This window comes from Plectropomus leopardus, chromosome 4, assembly GCF_026936395.1.
Source record: "Plectropomus leopardus strain MGB_pleo_1.0 chromosome 4, ASM2693639v1, whole genome shotgun sequence".
Taxonomy (NCBI): Eukaryota; Metazoa; Chordata; class Actinopteri; order Perciformes; family Serranidae; genus Plectropomus; species Plectropomus leopardus.
Genome location: NC_142179.1, coordinates 27,599,392 through 27,622,974, shown reverse-complemented (window position 1 = coordinate 27,622,974; position 23,583 = coordinate 27,599,392). Strand labels below are relative to the sequence as shown.

The 23,583-nt window shown below is 39.8% G+C and overlaps 2 protein-coding genes across 3 annotated transcripts; one reads left to right on the top strand and one right to left on the bottom strand.

Annotated features, from left to right (window-relative positions):
• Window positions 1–1,748: 1,748 nt before the first annotated feature.
• LOC121944888 (calcium release-activated calcium channel protein 1-like) lies at window positions 1,749–7,765 on the bottom strand. The gene is made up of 2 exons (XM_042488833.2): window positions 7,428–7,765; window positions 1,749–5,067 (listed from the first exon to the last, which is right to left on the bottom strand). The coding sequence occupies exons 1-2, from the start codon at window positions 7,539–7,541 to the stop codon at window positions 4,519–4,521; spliced, it is 663 nt and encodes a 220-aa protein (XP_042344767.1). The 5' UTR covers window positions 7,542–7,765; the 3' UTR covers window positions 1,749–4,518.
• A 3,867-nt stretch (window positions 7,766–11,632) lies between these two features.
• Window positions 11,633–22,898, top strand: kdm2ba (lysine (K)-specific demethylase 2Ba). Of its 2 annotated transcripts, none has more exons than XM_042488096.2 (10): window positions 11,633–11,826; window positions 15,230–15,454; window positions 15,689–15,832; window positions 17,175–17,261; window positions 17,680–17,958; window positions 18,089–18,906; window positions 19,047–19,210; window positions 19,311–19,472; window positions 19,985–20,203; window positions 21,563–22,898. In XM_042488096.2, exons 1-10 carry the CDS (start codon window positions 11,773–11,775, stop codon window positions 21,742–21,744), a joined length of 2,334 nt encoding a protein of 777 aa, XP_042344030.1. In that variant the 5' UTR covers window positions 11,633–11,772; the 3' UTR covers window positions 21,745–22,898. The 2 variants fall into 2 exon arrangements, with proteins under 2 accessions (XP_042344030.1, XP_087933115.1); XM_088076989.1 differs by having other exon boundaries at window positions 17,175–17,263; window positions 17,673–17,958.
• The last annotated feature ends 685 nt before the right edge of the window (window positions 22,899–23,583 follow it).

Here is a 23,583-nt window from a genome sequence, read left to right as displayed (position 1 = left end):
ACAGGAAACGCTTACAGCTAATAAATGTATGAATACTTTGATTAGATACTCATCAGAGTATTGTGATGTGGGCCAATACAAGTTATATTTTAGGTTTGAATATTTGAAATCTTCAGACAGAGGATAGAGCAGTGCATTTAGGGAAGGCTGCACTATTTGTAAGTGAGTTTTAAGGTGTGAGTTTTTCATTTTCAAACCCTTTCATCTGTTCATATTTCCCCCTCCATGCTTGTGCACAAAATGACATTTTTTTGAGTAGCTTCTGCAGTTTCTGTTTATCTCTGGGTTATCTCTACAGTATATACACTTCCAGGACTAGCACTCACTGTAAACATCCTTCCTCATCTGTCTTCGCAAAACATGACCCACAAAGAATCAGAAGCAACAAATGTAACATCAGCCAGCAGGAGGAATTCAAGGTTGTTATTGTAGGAGACGGGCTGTGGGAAAATCTTGCCACTCATCGTTTACACTATAGGAATCTTTCCAGAGGTCAGTAACGCACACTGTGGCTCAATTATACATGGCTATTGTCCACTGATTTAAAGTATTTTCTGTGTTTTAATGTCAAAGTAGGCATGGATGCAATTTAAAATCCATTTAAATGTAAAAACTACAACAAATGAAATGTGACCCTTTAGTCTTTCATACAAATAATCGTAACACTACAATGTTGGTCAGAGTGACCCGAGAGTGTCTCTGAATTGTTGTTTTATTTATTTATTCTCACTAAATTCTAAAGTTGTGGCAGTCATGAATTGACCGTGGTGGATATTGTAATTTCAGACGCAGGTTTTGATGTTTCCCTATCAAGTGAAGAGCGCTGTCTTTGCTTTCAACCTCTCTCCTATTACAACGTTAACGCTGTGCTGATCTGCTACAATATCATGTGCTGGTCATTCTTCAATAACATCATCATAATGGTATTTCTAAGTTGGGTCTTCAATGTTTGTTGTTCTGGTTGGAGGAGGATATCAGGGCTGGTGTAAATTCACTTTCATTTCTGTGGCCAAATAAGAGAAATTACATTTTCTATGTTTCTCAAAATCGGACTGAGATGACTTCCCATCTTATTAACCAATGCGTTATGATCACTTTGCAGTTAGTGCTCTCCGAAAGTACCATAATGTAACTGTGTTAAATATCAGGATACCAATATTTGTATTGGTATCCTGAGATGCAACATACAGTATCTGTGATGGTGTGCTAATCATGCTTGTTGGTGCAAAACAGACCTAAAAGAAGACAAATTCCTAATCCACACAGAATGCCGTCACATATATCCAGGTATATTTAGGCTCACACAAACTCTAGGATCATCGTGAGTGTGTATTCACTGGATAGAACAAAAGGAACATTTTTACTTCCAATTCCTGGGAATAAAACTATTCTGATAGAGCACAGAGGCCACAGAGAAAACCAATGCTGTGTAGTGTTCAGCTAAATGCAGAGGAAATGTGGACAATTTACTCATAGCAGCAACAAAGCAAGGGCTAATGGAAACAAGAGTGTCGGAAAAAGTCAAAGAGTGGAGGAGTTTGTGTGTTTAGCTGTTATGCTGCATGCTCATGGCTCTGACTGACTGATTGTGCACTCAAACCGCACTTCTGGACACATTTCCTGTGTGGTTTTCCTTTTGACATCAGAGTTAAAAATACATTTAATCCAATACACTTATAGTGTTTGCTTGTTTGTATTTTTTCCTTTTTTAATAAAAAAAATCAGAAAATTAAAACAAAAATTGATAATTATGTTATATGTGTTTTATTCCCACACTGGCAACAATAAAAGAAGTCCTGGTGACTGTTATCAGGTTAAAACACCACACATAAGCAAAACTTACAATACAGTATTTACTAAAAAAAAACAACTTTAAAGCTGTGCATTGCAGTGAAACCTCTATATATACACAGTAACATACACAGGGTTAAATAAATAAACCACAATACGAACCAAAGAAACATGCATTTCATTTGCATGCATCTGTTTCTAAAGCTTGGCAGTTCCTATCAGAAGTGTCCCAGCTTGTGTGCAACTAACATGAATAAACTTGTCTTCATTTCATTTCTTCTGAATAGTCTTTAAGAAACACCACCATCAGTGCTTTGGGGAAGCATAGCAACTGTTTCACTAAATAGTCCATAAATTACTGACTCCTTATTGCCTACTTGTTCTCTGCTAAATGTCACAGAGATATTATTGTCTGGCTGGGACCATATGAATGCAATTTTGGGTGTTTGATGCCCAAAATGAGCACCCATACATTACCATGACTCAGCAAAAACCATGAGCAGAGGGTGGGCAGTAAAGACAGTTTTGATATTGCAATAATGAGCACAGCATTACCTTGATATAACTACGGTATGTTACAATTATGCGATATACATATATTGTGAAAATGCTGACACACCACCATCACATAAGTGAATAACTGATAATAATGAATTGCTCAACACCATCCAGCTCTAAATATGTGCACATTTGTCCTCATTTGAGTTTGGATCGAGTTTTTGTACCAAGTTTACAGTAAAGACGATGAAGGAAAGTAAAAAAATGTTAAAAACCCAAGTAAAACTATTCAGCCATGTGCCACAGGACAAAGAGAGCATGCCCTATAAACCACAAAACAATCTGTAACCTAAACAATGTGTGAACACGCTCAAACTTGTAAACCACGAAAAGTACAAAACATATAAACACATTTCCAATACATGCATGCTTTGCAGTAATACATTCAACAATACTTCATTTTTATGGATTACAGTATATTAAAATCGAGCAAATTTCTCAATTTTTTTCTGAATGTGAATTTTACAACACTTATTCCTGCTCCACAACCAAAAGGGCTCAAAATGTTGCCCTTAATATCTCATTTTTTTTTTCCACTTTTGGTTAATAACCCTTGCTAAAATATATGTATGTGCACTGCATTAACACACTTTGATTAAAAGCAAATTTTTATGAAGTTTTCTATTGCCTCAGATTGTACACAAATACTGTTGGATTGTTTTGTGAAAGACCTAAACAATGTTTTGCTAAAAATATTTCTATGCAACAAGGTTTCTGGATGTCATCAAAAAATGAGGATTTTTCAAAATAGAAATTCGTTTAGAAGACTGAAAAACCTAGTTATGGAGACAAGAGAGGAGCAAACACCTGACAAAATCTAAAACAATTGATGACAACCATTTAGTCCGCTGAGTATGAAGATAAATCAAAACAAACAGAAGAAGCAGTAAGACCTTGTAAATGTTTAAAAATGATTAAAGCATGCAGACAGTGATTGACATACAACTGATATTTCAGTCAGATGACTGACACCTGGAAATACAAAAATCTGTATTAACAATAGAGGCTTGGTAATGCTCCCTACAGAGCCTAATTCAAAACCTGGTATATGTGAGAACAGAAAAAAAACAGTGCAACCCCTCAGTGGGACACTAAAAGTCCAGTGTGTAGGATTTGCGGAGATATAGTGGCTGACATGGAATATAATATTCATAACTATGTTATCATCGATGTATAACCACCTGAAACTAAAAATTGTTACACATACGGAGCGGGTCCTGTTTCACAGAGTCTGCCATGTTGTTTCTACAGTAGCCCAGAACAGACAAACTAAACTCTAGCTCCAGATAAGGCCACTTGCATTTTCACAGTTTTGCATCAGTAACTGTAGTTCTCCTAAACACTTGGCACGTGGTAGAAGTTTCAGTTGGTTGCAATCTGCAACCTCACCACAATATGACACTGAATCCTTCACACTGGACCTTTAAAGCCGCAGGTGGATGTTGCAGTGATGGCAAGTTATACAGTATACCTCCAAAAACAGCACAGAATAAACTGTGACAGCTCAAAAAGATCAGTAAAGTCCATATAGGAGAGTGCAGAAAGAGCAGCACCACAGCCTGTGTACCTGAATCAAAAACAGGCTTCACACCGCAGACTTGTTGAGTCATATTCAAACAAGGAAGTGCACCTTTAATTTAGTTATTGTTTTGATCTGTTGTGGCGTTGCCTCAGGTCAAGAATTTGACCCAGATTTTCCATGCGTAGGAGATACTAGATCCTCTTCTAAGATACAGCACCACAACGAAATATTTTTCATCACTATAGTCAATCTGCACAGTAATTTGGCTATTTAGCTCCATGAATTGGTATCATTACAGTTTCTTTGATAGTACACTCAAGTGCATGTGTTTTTAAGTGGCTATAAAAATTTGTGATGTTACATTATGATTTGATATGTCATCACACGGGTCACTGAAATTAGTTCCTGAGAACAAAAGATTTACAGCCAAGTTAAAGGTAAAACAGTTTTTCCTAATATATAATGTGCAGAGGGTTATGAACATGCATCAGTCGAAACCTACAACACTGGACAGATTAAGCTTGCAGTCCAAAAAAAAAGAGCATCTCAGCACTTTTCATAAACATAAAAAATAAAGCTTTCAAAAGAGATTTCACAATAAAGGCACTGTTGAATGTCCGCTGCTGCTGTGTGCTGACCAGCAATAATTAAGGGAAGTGGATGGCAGCCTTCAGGTCATCATTCTCAGCCCTGTGGTCCAGCTGGTTCTGGAGCTGGATGACCTGCTCGAGCTCTCGGATCTGCCGGTCCGTTTTGTGACTCACAAGTGTGCGGTAAAAGTGGACGGCGAACATGATAAAAACTAGTCCAAAAGGCACCATGATGCAGGTGGAAGCGATGGCTGCGGCCTCCCCGGAACTTATAGTGCCGTTGTTTTCGTCAGCTTTGCTTTTGAGGGGTAAGAACTTCACCCAGCACAGGAGCATCACCTCCGTCAGGAAGAGGAGCGTGCCGATGACCGTGGAGAAAGCCCAGGCCAGTTCTATGTGGCGATGCATGCGCTCGTGTGGAGACTCGTTGACGGAGTTGAGGTTGTGAACATTGCTGACGGCCTCGAGGTTAGGGAGGATGCAGGTGCTGATCATGAGGGCGAAGAGGTGAACTGCAACCAAAACAGTGGTGCAGGCACTGAAGGCTATCAGCAGCCCTGGAGGATACTTATGATCCCGCTCCAGCTGAACCTCCACCATGGCAACCTGCAAAAATCATACAGGAAAAATGTCTTTCTGCACTTGATGATTGAATATCCACATATGCACTTACCGGAAGCCCACTTAAACTAGACTGCAAGGGAGTAACACAATAAACATGGCTGCTTTATGTACATTTCTGTGCATGTTGGTTCATGAAAAAATACAACTTAAATCACTGCTTCCTTTCTACCCGTTGACGTCTCCACCATCGTATTAATAAAATGAAATGTAATAATAAAAATCTTCTCAGATGTGGGTTCTTTTTCTACATCTTACTAAATACCAACTTGTGTTCAAAAGTTTAACTTAGGTGTTATCATAAAAAGATCTGAGGGTCTCTGAGATGTAATAAAAACTGCATTATCGCAACTGCATTACTTAAAGATTGTGAATAAGTGAATGGTGAGATAGAAGAGTAGGAGACAAACCCATGTATGATTAAATTAATCAGCATGTCCATTATATGCATATAAGACAGAAGATAAGACGCTTTCAATCATAGCTGTCACTCTAAAGTGTTTACTGTCGAGAGAGAGGAGCATAGGCTACTATTATATACAGTATATAGGCTTTTGTTACTCTTTATTTTTCATGTAACTTAGTCATAGTATTTAATACTTGTTCAGTACTTCATTTTTTAAATAAATATGGCTACCTATTTTTTTTTCAAACAGGGTGTATATGAGTGTATAAAATTTATGCTTTATAGGACCTTTTCAAGATACCAAATTTAAGACTGATTTTGGAACAAATCATCTTTTTCTTATTTAAGCATTGCAGGTCATTAAAAAAGTTAGTATATATTTAGTCCAGTGCAGAGGTAGGTTTTATGTAGTAATACGGTTATTTGTTAGGTTAATCCACAGGTACAGATTAACAACAGGTATGTGCAAGTATACAGTATACAGCGTGAGGTTCTGTGACAGGTTTGAAGATTTGTAACATCAGAAATGTGGATTTAACGCAGAAGAACTTTACTCTTTGTAACGGGAAAAAAAGGCAATCAAAAGCTGGTCAAATGGTAATCAGTGGTGGACTGTAACAAAGAACATTCAAACAAAGTATGGTACTTCAGTAGAAATTAGAGGTGCATGTACTTTACTCGAGTATTTCCATTTTAGGCTAACTTTAAACACTACTTGAGTAGTATCAGAGGTGAATATTGTACTTTTTACTTCACTATAGTTATCTGACAGCTTTAGATGACAGATTTTCATCTCCTTCCCGTCCAGTAAAAACCATGGAACTACATGTATTGATTTTGGATGTTTGTAATAAATTGAAGGATGTAGTGGTCCTTTATGTGTCCTCCAACTTCTTAAGCTGAATAAACAGTTTTAAAAAAAACCTTTGGATCAGCTGGAAGTGCATCGTCACAAAGCTGAAAAAAGGGCTGTTTTTTCTGGGATCATGAAATGTTACTTTTTAGAGACAGTGGTTGGTTCTCACGGGGCAGCCACACCACAAACATATGATGATCTTACATCTACAGCAGTAAAATGCAACATACATATTGACACTCACGTTTTCTTAAATTAACACTGAAAGGCAACATTTTGCTGCACAATGAATAGCCTACTTCTGATATTTCAAGTAAGCAGCTTGCTGATAATACTTATATATAATATAATTTAACTTAAGTGAATTTTGAGTGCAGAACTTTTACTTTCAGTGGAGTATTTTCAGAATGTGTTATTAGTGCTTTTACTAAGCCTAGGTAAAGGATCTAAATATTTAGCCCAACCCTGCTAGCAATTAAGACCTCACAAATTAAAATGTAAGTCTATTTTTCTGGGCAAGAATGTATAGCTATTTAAGGTTAGACTTTTTAAGTAGCTGCAGACAACCTATTGAGTATATGAAATTTGTGTTGATTTGCACACTGTAAAATAATTTAAGAAACAACAAGAGAATAATTTTAAAAAAGCCATAGTAATATTCTGAGTTGATGCTTCAGCAGGGTTGCTGTGCGGTCTACTTGTTCAGGCGGATGATTAAATAGGACTTGAGGGTGTGTAAACAAAGCTTTTAAATTTACATTAAGTGTTTTCCTTGATCCGTTATCATTGCACTGCTGCACCATGACATACATCTCCAGCAAAGGCACACATGACGAGCTCCTACCGTTTATTTTGGATATTGTGACCTTTCACACTCACGCAGTTCATTACAGCGTCCTTAAGGAAATCAGACTGTCATTAATAGTAAATATTAACGCAGGGGAGCCGTCATTGGGCCTGTGAAGTATCGCCACAGCCATGAAAACAATAATCTGCGTCACGTATTTGCGTTTCACATCGACGGCCTAAATTGCATCCATGCAGTAACATTGTGTGTAACGGGAACCAGTGAAGCAAACTTACCATCGCGAACCCGGACAGCAGAGCTGAAGTGCGGCTGGTGGCTTTTAACTTGGCTCGACTCAAGTAGAGTTTTCTCCATGACAGAGCCTGCAGTGAGTGCTCGTTCAAACTCATTACGAAAGTTACTGTACCACTTACTTTTATAAATATAGAGTTATAAACTGGATTAATTTACAGGCAGGCACTCGACGAAGTAAACAGGTGAAAACCAGGCGCAGTGAAACCAGTTCCGACAAGATAAAACATCTAATAAACACCAAACAGAGAGCTATCAAACTATGTCCAAACTTTCCTGCAACAGCTGACCGACTGTCAGAGTCGATCAGGAAACGCCAAATACCCACAATCCAATGCACCTCAGGCGCTGCAGCAGGCTGCCACCTCGCGCCAGTAATGCGTCATGCACCCAAACTGTGCCATCCAGTTCAATGCAACTTTTGATAGTTTGTCCCAGCTGGCAATTTTTGGCTCTAAAAACGTTCTGAGAATGGTACAATGTAACCAATGCAATGTTTTACTAACGTTGAAAACGTTACTAAAGTTTTCTTTTAGTTCTCAGAATGTTCTTCTTAAAGTTAGGGTAATATTCTCTATATACATTAAATAAATGTTTGTTTCTTTTGGTAACATATCACAATACATTACATTTTACTTAGTCTTATGTCTTAGTCAGCATTTAACCTTACATGAAAGTTATTTGAAATGCTAAACATTCTTGAACATTATTTGAACATTAGATTAAAATGGTGGTTATTTTTAAACATTATTGCAACTTGTTGGTAATGTTAGCCAGTGTTATGGGAGCATTCCCTGCTAACTGAGTCTTTGCTGCCCAAACTGGCCACTGATTGCGATTGATTTTCACTTACAGCAGTTTTGAATAAATCTGAAGAACTTTTCTTCTTTATGTTTTATGTGTGCTATAAAGACAAAATATATATGAATCTAACAGAAGTCTTGCAAACAACATTGAATTTTTTTTTTTACAATTAACACATGTAAAGAAAATATTGGAATGCATTATTTTATTTTATTTTTTTTAAGTTTGGTTGATGAGTACTACTTCACGTGTAATTTTAAGAAAATGGGTGCTTCTGGGCTTTTTGGATACAAGGACAAAAATGACCAAAAAAAGTAGGGAGAGGTTAGAATTATTATTTCTCAAATGTGGGGAGAACAAAAAAAAAAAGAAAGAAAGAGAAAATCGAGAAATTAAGACACCACCATGGCCAAGCATTATAAATGAGCAGCATGGCTGTAACCCAGACTCACTCAAAGCAGTGGGTATAAAGGCCCTGGAGATGTCTGAAATGGCAGGAGATAAAGAAACATTTTGGATCTTCTGGTTAAGGGCCACTATGAGCCCAGGCCTGAATGAAGAGCCGGACTATGTTCCATATCTGCAATAAGTATGTTTGGATGTAATAGTTTGTAAAAGAGTTTACAAAGAGTTTATTAAGACAAATAATACAAATTTGACAAAAGAAAAATAAATGTAACAAAAAAAGAAATAGAAAGATAAACAGGACGATAGGCATACAGATAATATATGTGTGTGTCTGTGTGTGTGTGTCTGTGTGTGTGTGTGTGTGTGTGTGTGTGTGTGTGTGTGTGTGTTCAGTGACAGGATTTGGAGAAAAAAAGTTGAAGGCTTTCCAAAAGTTTGACACTTTTTCTTTTTTTTTTTAATAAACTGAGATACTGGAAAATTGTGATCATTCCCTTTAGATTGATACTGAGTCTCCACACTACAGTAGAGCAATAAATCTAAAAGGGAATCTCTGTTGCGGTGCTGCTGCAGCACTCACAGCAGAGAGTCTGAATAATCTGAACTTTCTTTCATCACTTGGAGGATTTGCAGGCTCTCCCTGTGTGGGTTTATTCTACTAACCACTTCTTGTGGAAACCACTGAGAAGTGAGTAAACGGGACATGCAAGAGTCCTCATGCAGCAGCAAGAACTGTGACATCATACATCATAGCAATTCTCCACCACTTGAGGGCAGACAAAATATCTCAGGGAGAGAAAGAGAGCTGATATTTAATTTTTTGATTTAAAGAAAATAAAAAAGGACAAGCAGTCTAAAACCAGATTGTGCTTTATGTTTGCTTCCTGTTACCCTCATGGAAACTCTGCTTACTTTCCATTTAAGTACATAGTTGAATCATATGAGGCACATAATGGCCCCACGTCAAAGCAGAGGTTTGATCCATCATACCGTAACATAGTTTCTTATAATTTGTGGTACACATTTGCAGCAAGTACTTTACAGATAAAGCACCTGGGTTGTAATGGTGAAAAAGCACTCACTCACCACCACAGAGATCAGGGTTTGATCCCTGCTCGTGATGTTTTTGGCTTTGGCTAGGTCAGTAAGGTGCTGATGTTAGATGGATCTGTTAGTGTTTTTGACTGCGGTGCACTCTGATCTTAGTGATGAGAGAAATCATACTATTATCTGGAAGTATTCAAAGGCTTTGAATGTTTTGGTCCGTGGACCAGCAGCCAGATAAGATTTAGGTGTTACTCAAGACTGCAAAAATCAGTTACATGTTTGAAAACACATAGGCCTATGTCCCTGGATCATAACTGAAAGGTACGAAATCCACACTGTCCCAAACATTGATATGTTTTTATATAAATATTGAATTGAGGACACTGAAATATGATCACACATAAATCAAGTTCTACGTTTATGTGCGACACTCATGAATCTGTCCCAGCACAGTCAGAAATTTTAATTTGAAGTTATCGCAGGAGGCAACTCTTGAATCGAAGGGGTTGTAGCCATAAACATTTATGGGGCCCTTGGAGCAAACAGAGCGTGCATGCTTTGTCAGCCTACCCTATAAAATAAACATAAAATAAGCATTCATGGCTTTGCAAAATATCAACATATTAAGACAGAAAATCAGTTCAGAATATCATAGAACAATTCCTGAAATAAATTGTTTAAATCGCCTTTATTTCAGCTATAATACTCCCCCTCAATATGGGGACATACAACTGAATACTCTTATTAAAAACACAAAACAAGAACAGAAACAGACTGTGCTGCTTTCCCATTCTGTCTGCTACTGACTAATTCTTGACCCTTCCACTGACTGACGCCAGAGTAAGACATTTAAATATGTCCTGAGTCACGTGACAGATACAGATAGTGGCTTTTATGATTCATATTATATCAACGTGGTTATATCATACAGTAAGAGTCTAAATAAGCCTGTGACACATTTTTTGTTGTGTTGACGCAAGTACATTGGATCTAAAATAAAATAAAATTATAACTTTAAGGTTAAAGCACTGTCTCTAACCTTTAAGACTTTGAAACCTGAGCAAATTGGCTTGATTTCTTTCAAAAACATGTAAAGAGGGCAATGAGCGATAACAGTAGAAAAAAAAACAAATTATCAAGAAATTAGTTGTTTTTGTTTTTTAAAAAAGGGACAAGATATAAGAAAGAAAAAATAGAAAATTTACTTGAAATATTGTAAAAAAAAAAAAAAAAACGAAGAAAAAAGTTTTTAAAAAATACTTAAAGGAAATGACCTTAAAAAGTGCATAAAATGTAATTTTGCTACATTATGATAATTAGAGACATAGTTTTCCTTAATTTTTCATCTTTGTCCCTTGACATGTTCCCTAGCTTTTGCAAAAAAAAATTTGGATATCTACAAATTTCTTGCCAAGTGGCTCATTGCCTTCTTCCCCAGTTTTTGATAGAAATCGCACCAATTTGCTCAGGGTTCAAAGGTCAGAATACTTGAATACGTGAAAGGCATCTGCAAGCAGCACGGCACCAGTGATGTCGCTAACATGTAGAACATTTAAAGGCTTAATATCTTACACCAAAACTGTTTTAGTAAAACGCGTGAATCTCCCTGTACTAACACATATGCCACAGAAAAGCTAAAAACGGACGTGTGTAGGAGTGAACCATCTTTTGTTGCCTGCTGATCTTCGTTTCCTGTTGCACCGGTGTTGCTATCAAGTTGCACGTTAATAATCATTGAGACGTTTGTCAATGTGCCATGCAGCGCCAAGATTTGTAAATCTGGTTTATTTTCTACCTCAATTTACCCTTTTACACACTCTTCTAAATTAAAAGCACGTGTATAATCACAGTCATCTTCCCTCACGTGTTTTTGTTGACTGTTTTTTACTGACAAGGTGCATTAAGTAAGCAGGAAGTCGGTGTTTCCCATGTTTCCCATGGTCCGTGAACACAGCGCGGTGAACATTGGTAGCAGCTGCCGTGTGTGAAGGAGGGGGATGATCTGAGCTGGAGGCTTGTTCAGCCATGTTAGTTTTCTCTACTGTTCACAAACGATGAGAGAGAGGAGCCATGGCCTTGTCATTGAGCGGAGACGATGAGGAATATGATTCAGAGTCTGAGCAGGTCAGAGCTCTTACACTTCATTATGTGACCTCTGTGTGTGTGTGTTTTTGTCAAAGTGTGAAAGACAGAAAGCCTTTTGTGAGCGGAGTGGTGTTTTTCTTCAGTTGCTTCACCCGCTCTTCTTCTTCTCTGTGTCCAGTCGGGTTGAAAGGAGAAATGTGTCTTTTAAAAAGAAAAAAAAAAACTCTTTTACAGTTAACCGGGTGAAAAAAAGGTGAATAAGTCAGTTAATATTTAATCTAGTCTAAAGGACTCGAGCTTCTTGCCAGTATTGATACCTTGCTCCTCCAAACACACCGTGTCCTGTCCTCCTCGGACACTCTCTATCATGTTAGCATTTTGTGCTGACCACCTCTTAATACTCACTTTCATCCTGTTTATGTCACACTTTCGTGGCTTTTACCTCAACCTCAGTGTTAGCATTAGCTATGCTTCACACTGTGATTCACACATGTTCTCTAACCTCTATTATGTCCTGTTAAGACATTGCATAACATTACTTCTGATTAATTTCATCACACTTCCTAAACTTGCCCCTTCACTCTGCGCCTTTAAGAAGGCTTTAGGCAAAGTGTTGTCTAGGCAGGGACCAAGGAGGGGGATGGGGGTGAGGGAACAATGAAGTGGCTCTACTTATGTTGCTTGATAGTTCCCAAACTGGGGTCCAGTGACCCCTCAAACATCTGGCTAAACAATGATCGGTTTCATTGCAGCAGTATTTTGTCCACTTGTTTTGCACAAGGAGGAGAAATATACAGCAATAGTGATTTTTGTCAGATGTCACACTTCTTATATTGTCCCATGTGGTCTTAAGCGTAAAGTTTTGGTTTATGTGGTCCACTACAAGAACACTTTCTAACACAGCTTATTGCACAAGTCCGCACAGTTTACACTTGCAGCTCAGGAGTAATATGAGAAGTGCTGACATAAGAGCCAGGTCCTTGTGCTTACACAATGTTTACACCTACAACACCCACTAACACATTCTCAGAGAGGGTATTTTGACCTCTTCTGTAGTGACACATTGTTGAAGATGGTGACACATGCACATTTTTATTTGTCTTGAGGACGACTGTACAAATGACGAGCCTTGTGACTTCCTCCCACTGAAATCCACGCTGAAGCTGAGTCAGAAGACGGCGCTCAGAATATAGGCCATGTTTTTGTTCACAGACCTCAGGAACCGATCCCAAATTCCTGACATATTACTGCATAGAGTTACAGTAAAGACGGGTCAGCTGATAGTTGCTGTGGCAGCCACGCTCTACAGAGTGCTCTGATTTGTTTGTAGACACAATTTCACGCCACTTGTTTAATTGTAAGCAGAGTGACTGACAAGGTAGAGGTCCAGGATGTCCGGGGAAATTGAAATTGCGGAGGATAGCTTTAAATATGATATTAGAAAACAGTTTGGTCAGACAAGGTCAGGAAAATAATGAAGGTGTTTAACTGTAAAAACATGGTGTGATGATGACAGTCACCCTGCAGCAGCAGCAGCCCGTCCTTTGATGTCCCCCTCCCATATTTCCACGGTAGTCAGATGGATTTATGAAAAGCTGTCAGATGGATTATTATTCCCTATCTCGACTAAATTCACAATCAGCAACAGTGGGCGCTCGGAAAAAAACATACAATTTAAAAGAAGCTCAAGTATAGAGTAAAAAAAAAAAAAGTCCTGCTGAGGGGAAATAAAAATCAGGACAACAATAATGATCTACAGAGAGGTTTTCTTTGTCTGACTTCTGGTTCTCCTCTCTGCCAAGGTAAAATCACTCGGAAAGCATTAGTTGTTAACCTGAATGTCTTGTTCTATTTCCACCCTGTATTACCTGTTAGACACATCCATAGCATTGTCATCTAGAAATGAAACCAGCGTGTGCTGAATTGCTGTGCATGAGTGGTAATCAGTAATAGAGTAAGAATAAATGACATCAGTGTAAAGTGCTCGCAGCCTCACACTAAATTATAACCTCCTTCTGTGAGCTTATTTTTATCCATCTCTGGCAGTCCTCTATTCAAACAGTTGCCACCAGCAAGGCGAACGTGTTGCCAAGGTAACCTCTCCTACTAGAACAAGAATCACTGTAATGGTCGATGATTTGTCTTATTTTCATAGTGCTTCACAGTTCTGCCATGGCAACAGGCGAGAAACTAAAAATAACAGTGAGAAAATCACAAACGTGATATTAGGATCATAGATTCAAAGCTGAGGTGTGTGCGTGTGTGTGTGTGAGTAAGATGAGTTTAATCACTGTCCTACCTCTTTTCTTTCATTTACTCCCACGAGTCACACTGTGGGGCAGGAAGCACTTTGATTATATAAGCACATGGTTTTGATCTGATAACTTCTGCAGTCATTTCATTAAATAACATTTCAGACTCTCAAATTAAGAGCTGAAACAATCAGACAGTTGATTGATTACGTCATCATCAACAGCAAATGAATCTGAAATTAATCTGGAAACTGTTTTGATTATTGATTCATCCATGAGTGTGATTACATGGACCTGAATAACCCGTTTATGAGGCGTATCCTGTTTATAATTATATTCTGGATGTTGTGTTTACGTGAGCACAGAGAAATCGGGTTTTTGATTTCCCCTGTATGCATTATGGTTTTTATAGGAGCACTCCAGTTGGCATATTCAGGATTTCATGAATGTAATATGGTGCTTGCATGCTCAAACACATAAATGGGATACTCCAAAAACCCAATCATAAGCGGGTCATTCATGTCCATGTAAACGCACTCAAGCATTCACTTACTTGCTGATTTTCTCCTTTTTATATCTTTGCAAGAAGAACATTTTTGAGTTAAGACTTTGATCCAACAACAACTGTAATTTGAGGGCATCTCTTTGGGCTCTGCGATATTGCAATGGGCAATTTTTCCACATTTTTGTGACATATGATTTTATGGACTGAACATTAAATTGATTGTCAAGAAAATATCTATTTGTGTGTAGCTTTGGCAAATGCCAAATGAATAAATTGATCAACAGAGTAACAGAAAATGCAAGTAATAATTTGATTGAGCCCCGAAAATGTCGTGAGTTTCACTGAAAAGCCAGCACATGCTGTAACAATAACGCTGGGTGCAGATGTACGGCTAGTAACTGCCAAAGAGCAGCATGAAACCAGCCTGTTATAACCAAAACAAATGAATCAGCCGCATATCGTGTTGATGCAACATATCTGGCATTATATTAATCTGTCCTGTTGCTCAGCTTCAGCTACTCAGTACAAATAAGCTGACTAATATACAGTATGTGTCAGCCATTTTTCTGCTCGCAGACCCTTGTCACAGTGGCCGATTCATTTGTTGTTTCCGGGTAGAAACTTCTCACCTGCTTAATTTTGTGGCCTTCATCTAACCTTTCACCTCTCACTGTTGGTCTTGCAGCAGCGTGCGGCCAACCGGCCAAAACCCAAAGTGGGGACGTCGTCGGCTGTTAAGCTGCCGTCCAACCGCAGCTCGTCCGGAGCCAGACGCAGGAGGACACGATGCCGAAAATGCGAAGCGTGCCTCCGGACAGAGTGTGGAGAGTGTCACTTCTGCAAAGACATGAAGAAGTTTGGAGGGCCGGGGCGCATGAAGCAGTCTTGTATTATGAGACAGTGCATTGCGGTAAGTTGGTTGGCATATTCAAAAGTTTGCACTCGTGTTTTTATAAAGCATTCACACACATATTTTCAACAAATACAAATATTTTTGCAGTTTACAACAGCTGTGTATCAAACAAAAACAATGTGCCTTGTGGCTGCTGCTCTTTTGGAAAAGAAAAGAAAAGTCGGTATTGTAAGTTAGATTAAATGCATGTGTTCCCGCATGTTCTTGATGTGTTGCTCTCAATCCCTGCAGCCGGTTCTGCCTCACACGGCGGTGTGTGTGGTGTGTAAAGAGGCGGGTAAAGAGGACACACTGGAGGAAGAAGAGGATAAGTTCAACTTCATGCTCATGGAGTGCTCTATCTGCAACGAGATCGTCCACCCCAACTGTCTCAAGGTAACGAGGGCGAGGCTGGGAACTGCTGAGCAACTCCACCTTAGTCGAGTGATTCGCTGTGTGACTCATTGCTGTTAAAGTAGAGTGCCAGGAATCCCAGGTCATCCTAACATAATGCGACTGACTCAGACATTTGGACTGTAGTCACTGAAGGTAATTAGATGTGGTGGTGTTTATATAACACTGAGCACACTCATCATCATTATTATGTGGTTCAGGAGTGTCTGTGGCTCAAGTGTGACACCACTATTTTTGAAGATTTGATTCCCACCACATGCTCAAGAATACAAGAGATCAGGGATAAGCTAAAACATTTATGCCCCTTCTCAGAGGACAAAAAAAAAAACCCCAAAACAATAACACCACACTAACACCCACTGACATCTGGCTTTTGGTTTTAGTGGGAAAGGATACAATCGACATTCATTCCCTAGACGAATCAATCTGCGGTAGTCATGAGAATTAATTGGCTCCAGCTCCGAATGTCTCCATTTGGCACTAATCAAAATATAACACCCGGGTAGATGCGCTTATTTTTGTCTCTTTTTTTTTTTTCTTTTTTTTTCTTTTTTGGTGCAATGCAGTGATGTGCCACCACAAATTACATATATCTAGAAATTTGTTCCAGTAGTCATTAGTTGACACTTAGTTTGAAAGAGGGACTATTTGAGTAGCAGGCTTCCTGCTGGTTTCCACTGTACTCACCGTTTTCTGGTGCATTTGTGATGTCAAACATGACACTAAAGTAAAAAAAAACAAAACAAGGTATCTTTTGCCTATTTTAACCAAGTTTTCCTGTGTTTAAAAAACCTGCGTATATTTTTGGTGGACAAAGGTTACTACTGATTGGAAAAAAATGAACTGTGTTGCTTCAGAAGGATGTGAGACCTTACTACTTTCACTGCTCAACACATTTGAGGTCAACGCAAACTAAAATGTAAAGCGGCACACGCCCTGTTTGTAACTGTGTCAAATACACAACAGATTGTTGCTAGCACTGACTTGGTCAAACCAGTTTTTCAGACAAGCGCTGTCTAGTTGTTTTGCAGCATCCAACACCTTAGGTGTGTTTCTTTCATTTTTTTTACACAACAATTTGGACACGAAAGCCAATCAGAAATGCACATTTAAGCTCCTTAAGTAGGTGTCTTTACTCTACTTCCCATTTCTATGTAATTCATGAAGCAAGAGTGTGCCTGTTAGCTGAGTTTGACCTGCTTGACAGCCACGTCACAACAGTCACTTTCACTTCCCTTGTCTTGTTTGTGTACTGTACATAAGACGCCGTTAAAGCTTGTTGTTCTTGTTGAAACCCAGCACACTTTCTCTTCGGTTTTATCAGGTGAGCGATGCCTCAGGAGTGGTGAACGATGAACTCCCTAACTGCTGGGAATGTCCCAAATGCAACCACGCTGGGAAAAGTGGGAAAGTGAGTACAAATATGTGTGAGTCAGAGGATTTAGATTATGCAACAGCTTGCTAAGGGTGTGTCAAGTGTTTTCACTGTGAAAACAGTAAAACCACCTACTACTAATGATTTCTTTAGAGACTGTTACTCAGAGATAACAGTTGTTAGTCTTGTTCAGCATTGCTTTCAGTATTTTATTTTATGTTATGTGTGTTAATTAGTTTGCCACTTCCTGTTTATACTTTTGTGAAAGTCATTGACATGTGACCCTGTTTGTCACAGATGCAGGAAACCACTCACATAGCACATGTTTTGTGTTTTGATCACAGTGACACTTTATTAAGCCTTGTGTACTCTTGTAGTGCAGCTGCTTTTCCTGGTCACTTTAGGCTTAAGGTATAAAGTTGTCTCGCAATTTTTGTCCCCTCTGGTATTGAAGCAAAAAAGGGGTCCAGGGTTCAAGTACGCCTCCAACCTCCCTGGCTCTCTGCTGAGGGAACAGAAGCCTGTGAAGGAGGAGGGGGACGTTTCTTCTGCAGCCAAGAGGAGACCAGACAGAGAGGAGACACCCAGGTACAGACCCGAGGAGTCTCTGCACCGACAGCCACCACTGCTCTCCCCAAGCAATCTGACCCGGCCCAGGCTTGAGGACAAACTGAGGAAGAAGAGGAAGCTGTTTGATGATGACGAAGAGGAGGATCTCAGCGTGAGGAAGAAGGTTTGTTATTGTTTTTTTATGATTCCGGTGTGACTTATTTTATTTGACATTTTTGGATGCAAGCGTTAGGGGATGATGCCACTTGTATCCGAGTATTGTAAGTAATTCTCATACTGTTTTTTCTTTGCAGGAAAAGTCAGACGATCCTTATTTTTCCAAAATTCTGCACCAAATCAAGACAGAAGAGGAGGACGATGACGCATATGAGGAGGAGGATGAAGAAATAAGGGAACCTCACTTTCGGGGCAGCGTAGAAAGGAAAGGGCGTTTTGGAGACGTTGAAGAAGACGAGGAAGAGAAAGACTCCAAGAATGCACTTTTGAATCCCTTCATTAAAACTCCGGTCGGAGACAGCGACCAGTCGCACTGCAGCTCTCCGCAAGCTGGCCCCAGCAGCGAGGGCGGAAGTGAGACTCAGGAAAAGGGGCCGCGTCCAAAAGCTCGCCGCAAGCGACGTTTACCTAACAGAGAGCTGAGCCGAGAGCTGAGCAAAGCACTGAACCAGGAAATACAGAAGACGGAAGACTGCCTTGCCAACGAGAACCGCCAACCCCTCAAGGTAGAGCCGGAGACAGAAAACGAGGAACCCAAGAGGTTGTTCCGCAACGGCAGTGAACTCGGGGATCAGAGGCCTCACCTCAAGACCAAAGAGATGAACGGGACCCCCTGGGAGCTGCGCCACTTCTACCCGAGTCAGATCACTCCGCTGGGCTTCAACAGGAGCACGCCGACCAACCGGCCGGTGCCCCCACACTCCCCGCCCAAGTGTGTCCAAATGGAGCGGCACGTCATTCGGCCCCCTCCAATAAGCCCGCCGCCCGACAGACTGCCTCTGAAAGATGGTAAAACACACGTCATACAGCGAGAGGTCTGGATGAAGATCTTTGGCTATCTCTCACACCAGGAGTTGTGTGTCTGCATGAGAGTTTGCAAGACGTGGAACAGATGGTAAATACACAGCACACATGCATGTTAAGATGTTGATATTTTTTTTCCCACATCACAGGTATTGCAGATGAAAAAAAAAAGAGATATTGCTGCACAGAAAATCTTTGAAGAAATAACATAAAACAAATCTTTTTTTTCAGGTGTTGTGATAAGAGACTGTGGACAACGATTGATCTGAGCCGCTGCACCTCCATCACTCCTCTCATGCTAAGTGGGATTATCCGCCGACAGCCAGTGTCCTTGGACCTCAGTTGGACAAACATTTCCAAGAAACAATTAAGCTGGCTCATTAACAGATTGCCAGGTACCTAACAATGACTGATTGTTGATCTACAGACAAGAAACATGCTCTTTTGTTTCACTCGTCCTGCATCGGTATTTGAAAGGGCTCTTGTGTCTTTCAGGTCTGCGAGTGTTAAAGTTGTCGGGGTGTTCGTGGGCTGCTGTTTCTGCACTCTGCACCTCCAGCTGCCCTCTGCTGCGCACCTTGGATGTCCAGTGGGTAGAAGGACTTAAAGACGCACAGATGAGGGACCTTCTCTCACCGCCCACTGACAACAGACCAGGTAACTTGTGAGTCACCAAAGAACAAGCACTGCAGTGGGTGGGGGTTTATTCCTGCCTCATATGCTAAAATGTATGAATGCACTGAAGTACCTAATGTATGACAACAAGTGATTAATTCACTTTTTGTAAGACAAAACACAAAGCCAGCGAGTGGCCAGAGTTGTGTTGGATGCAGGTGCTGGATCAGTCATAGCAAATTACGTAGCACATTACCAACGCAGTTCATTCTCCAAATGATTGCTCCTTTTTTAAAAATAAGATAGTGATTATTTTCCCTGAAAAACAGCTAATGATCAGATTTTCTCCTACAGACCTCCTCTATGTGTAGGTCTTAGGACCAAAACACAGCTTAAAGTTTATTATTTATGAGTTTATTCTAAGTAAGCACATAACATGAGGGACTCCTCACCGGTAGCTTTTAGACGTCTTATACAGCCTTGTAGACCATCATGCACCTGTTGAAAAAATGCATAAATTCATCATTGATGTTCTTTATGTGGTCGACCAACAGGTCAACTGGATAATCGCTGCAAGTTGCGAAATGTAGAGGACCTGCGGTTGGCAGGGCTTGACATCACCGACACATCCTTGCGTCTCATCAGTCGACAGATGCCGTCTCTGTCCACGCTGGATCTGAGCTACTGCAACCACATCAACGACCAGTCAGTCAACCTGCTGACGGCAGCAGGGACCACGACCAGAGACTCCCTCACAGAGATCAACCTGTCAGGTGAGAGCTGGGACCTGAGCAACGGCAGCACAGGAATACACAGGCACAATGAGGAGGCAAAGTCCCTTTCCACTGCGCCCCATGGGACCTTATTCGGGAAAAAATTACGTACTGAAGTGAACTGCAAGGAACAATTTTTTGATCCAGTTTGAATTATGCCATTAATTACACGTGATGTTTGTCAATTTAACTGATAATTTTGTAAGTCAATAAAGTACTTTGTTGTAGCACCCCATAGTTTGGAGTAAAACTGCTCAGTATACGCAAGTAATTGCAATATACATCAGCAACACAAACATGGCCATTACCTTTGCACAAATGTTGCATTATCTCATCTTATGTGTTTTATCCAGCAACTCATAGTCTTTTTATGAGCAACGAAGCGAAAGAATAAGCAAGGTGGTGATGAGAGTACAAAACACGGCCGTCATAGCTTCAGCAAGAGAGAAAGTCATGACATCACTTTCGCAACTTGTGTACTTTTCCTAATAATGTATTTTCAAAGTCTTGTACTTTAATTGTTTTATCACATACTGTGAATCTTTAATTTGCAAAATTATCTTTTAAGTTGACATCATGTGTAATTCATCGCACAATTCAAACATTGTGAAAAAATGATTTCTCTCACAATTGTTCATATTTTTCGGAAAAATGGTCCCATGGCAGTCCACTGCAAGGGGAGGGACCTCATGTGCAGGAGCAGGCTGTAGTACATTAGATGCTTCACCACCCTCATATTTTTCAGGGGAATCAGCCGCTACGATGAGTTCTTTTTAAAATAGACCAGGTTGTGTGCATTACATCCTCAGTAATCTGTGAAGTCTGCAACAGATAATGGCTGGAAACGAGAGTTGAAAGCTTAAAGAACAAAAATGATCAAAACAGAAGGCAGGATATGCAAAATCACAATCTAAAGGCATCAGAATAAAGAGTAAAGCAGGTCTGATTTCAAAGAGAACGAAAAGATGCTGAGCTGTCTTGCTCAAGTCACTAGAATGTTTTTTTCCATACATAGCAAATTTGTGATGATCAACTGAACTTTACAAATGCCACAGAAATACCACTACATTCAAAGACAACATAGTTAAAGGTGAACGTTGTAGCTGTAGCTGTAAAAAGGCTGTAAACTAACTCCTGGGGCCAGTTTCGGCAGACCCCGCAGGGAAAGACAGGGCTGTGTAAGATTTAGACATTTGCTGCATAATTAGCATTTGTCCTACTTACAACATCTACATGCACTTTGAGATCTTGTGCTTTTCTTGATGTTAAGCATCATAGAAAGAGGAAAAGAGAATTGCATTTTCTACACACATTTCAAAGGTCAAGCCTGTGATTATTGTTCTCTCTGCTTCCCTTTAGTTTGTAACCGGGTCACAGACCATTCCCTAAACTTTTTCAAGCGCTGTGGAAGCATATGTCAGATCGACCTTCGCTTCTGCAAGCAGGTGACCAAGACGGCGTGCGAGAGGTTCATCGCAGAGATGTCTGTGAGCGTACCGTTTCGACTCAAAGAGGACAAACTGCTGCAGAAGACGAGCTAGTTACTAACAGGACAAAAATGATTGAAAAACTGTCTTTGCACTTAATAGAACAACATTTTTTTTTCTTTTTAAACTGGTCCTGTGATGAGTCTCTGAATCAATGGTCGCGTAAACGAACTGAGATTCCTGGATGGAGATCGTAGACAGACTGAGGAGGTGACAAACATTCACTGGACAGATAAAGAGGAAACAGCATGCATGTATTTGTGTTGCGATTGTACTTTTATAGAGACGTGCTTGTAATTGACTGTTGGGTTGTTTATTTTTATTCTTTAAATATTTGAGAACGCAGTATTTTTATACAAGCATCATTCCACGAGTTTACAGTGTCTCAGGAGCTAAATATCACAGAGACTATACGTGAACTGAAGAGTGTCCCCTTCCTCAGTTTGCCTTCATACAACAGTGTCTTCTATGTGCCAAAATCTGTATTTGACATTAATGTAACCTCAGTATCAGACAAAAAATAACTTGTACAGAAATAAAATATCTGACTAAATTATCATAAATACTTTCCGAATATTTAGAATGTATTTCAAGGATGATAAAACGGAGTAAACCCATGTCATACTCCTGTTACACCCTCATGTCCCCACTTACCTTAATACTTTTATGACTGTTGAGTGTTGCGTTCGCCGGGCTTTTCTTCTACATTTCAACATTAATTTATTGATTTTTTTTTTAATACAGTTTGTATTTATTCATTTATTCAGTAACTTGACATGGATGTCTCAAAACTGGGTCAAATAATGCTTGCAGATTATTTATCGGGGTGCTTTGAGCCTGTTGCAGCATCCAGTTTGTGGAGGTTAACACCCAAAAGCCAGTGGCAGGGAATTGCGACTTTGTATCTGTCATAGAAAATGTGTGACTGACGATTTATCTGACACTGACTTTTTAAAATGCAGTCAGCCCCACACATCTGGTCCTCCGTTCAGGCTTAAGAGAGACTTTTGCAAATAACTCATTTGCATATGTTTAAACTCCATATTAAACATGCAAATGTTAATAACTTCATACAGTAGGTGTTGTGTGTATTTCGGGGTGTGTTGTGTTGTAATCTATCACCTCAGGGTGAATGTGATAATGTTTATATTTGTAAATCCAAAAACTAAGTGCTAATATGCATTAAAATAATTTCATTTGTACCATCACTGAGTCTTGTCAGTTTTCATGTGCCAGGAAATACAGTGCCTTGTGAAAATACCCACCTCCCCCTTGGTGTTCTTCATACATAGAAAAGGCTGTAGCCACACCTCCTGTTAAATTGACACTCCCCATGCTGGGTGTCTCTGCCGCCCTCTGAATCCTGATGAATCTACCCCACAGCTGCATTTTTCCCCATGTTAACGGGCTAAAGGACTACACAAAGAAAGATGGTATGGGCAAAGCATGGCAGTTGCTCTGTTTTAGGCTGCAGGAAGAAGCACAAAAGTCTTAACCAACTCCCACCATCTGACCCAGTAAAGACCCAGTGGATTCATTTTATTTTCAATGTTAATGTCCACACAATACTTAGTAAAGTGTTGCATGTGTGCACTAGCCATTTCACTTTGGACTGCCTCCTGCTTCGACGGCCTGTACAAAGCAGGATTCACTTCAAAACTGAAGCTCATGGATGGATCAGTACCAACTGTCTGTGACCCAACTTCGGTCCCAGGACTGGTGAGTTTTGTTGCTTCACTGTGGAGTGTACTGGGTTACAGCTCAAAGTGGTCCTATGGACAGATAGTACAGTCTCTGCTGTGGAGCTTCCCAGCGCCTTTGAGGTCATCTTTGGTCTCTTGTTGTCTCTCTGTTTAATGTGTTTCTTGTCTGGTCCTTGAGTTCAGCCCTCTT

Excerpts from the sequence above, each read along its gene's own strand:
- LOC121944888 (XM_042488833.2), bottom strand. The coding sequence starts at position 7,541 with ATGAGTTTGAACGAGCACTCACTGCAGGCTCTGTCATGGAGAAAACTC. Across the intron at positions 5,068-7,427 it reads TGCTGTCCGGGTTCGCGATG|GTTGCCATGGTGGAGGTTCA; the intron begins GTAAGTTTGCTT and ends TGATTTTTGCAG.
- kdm2ba (XM_088076989.1), top strand. The coding sequence starts at position 11,773 with ATGGCCTTGTCATTGAGCGGAGACGATGAGGAATATGATTCAGAGTCT. Across the intron at positions 18,907-19,046 it reads TGCAAGACGTGGAACAGATG|GTGTTGTGATAAGAGACTGT; the intron begins GTAAATACACAG and ends CTTTTTTTTCAG. Across the intron at positions 19,473-19,984 it reads GCCCACTGACAACAGACCAG|GTCAACTGGATAATCGCTGC; the intron begins GTAACTTGTGAG and ends GTCGACCAACAG.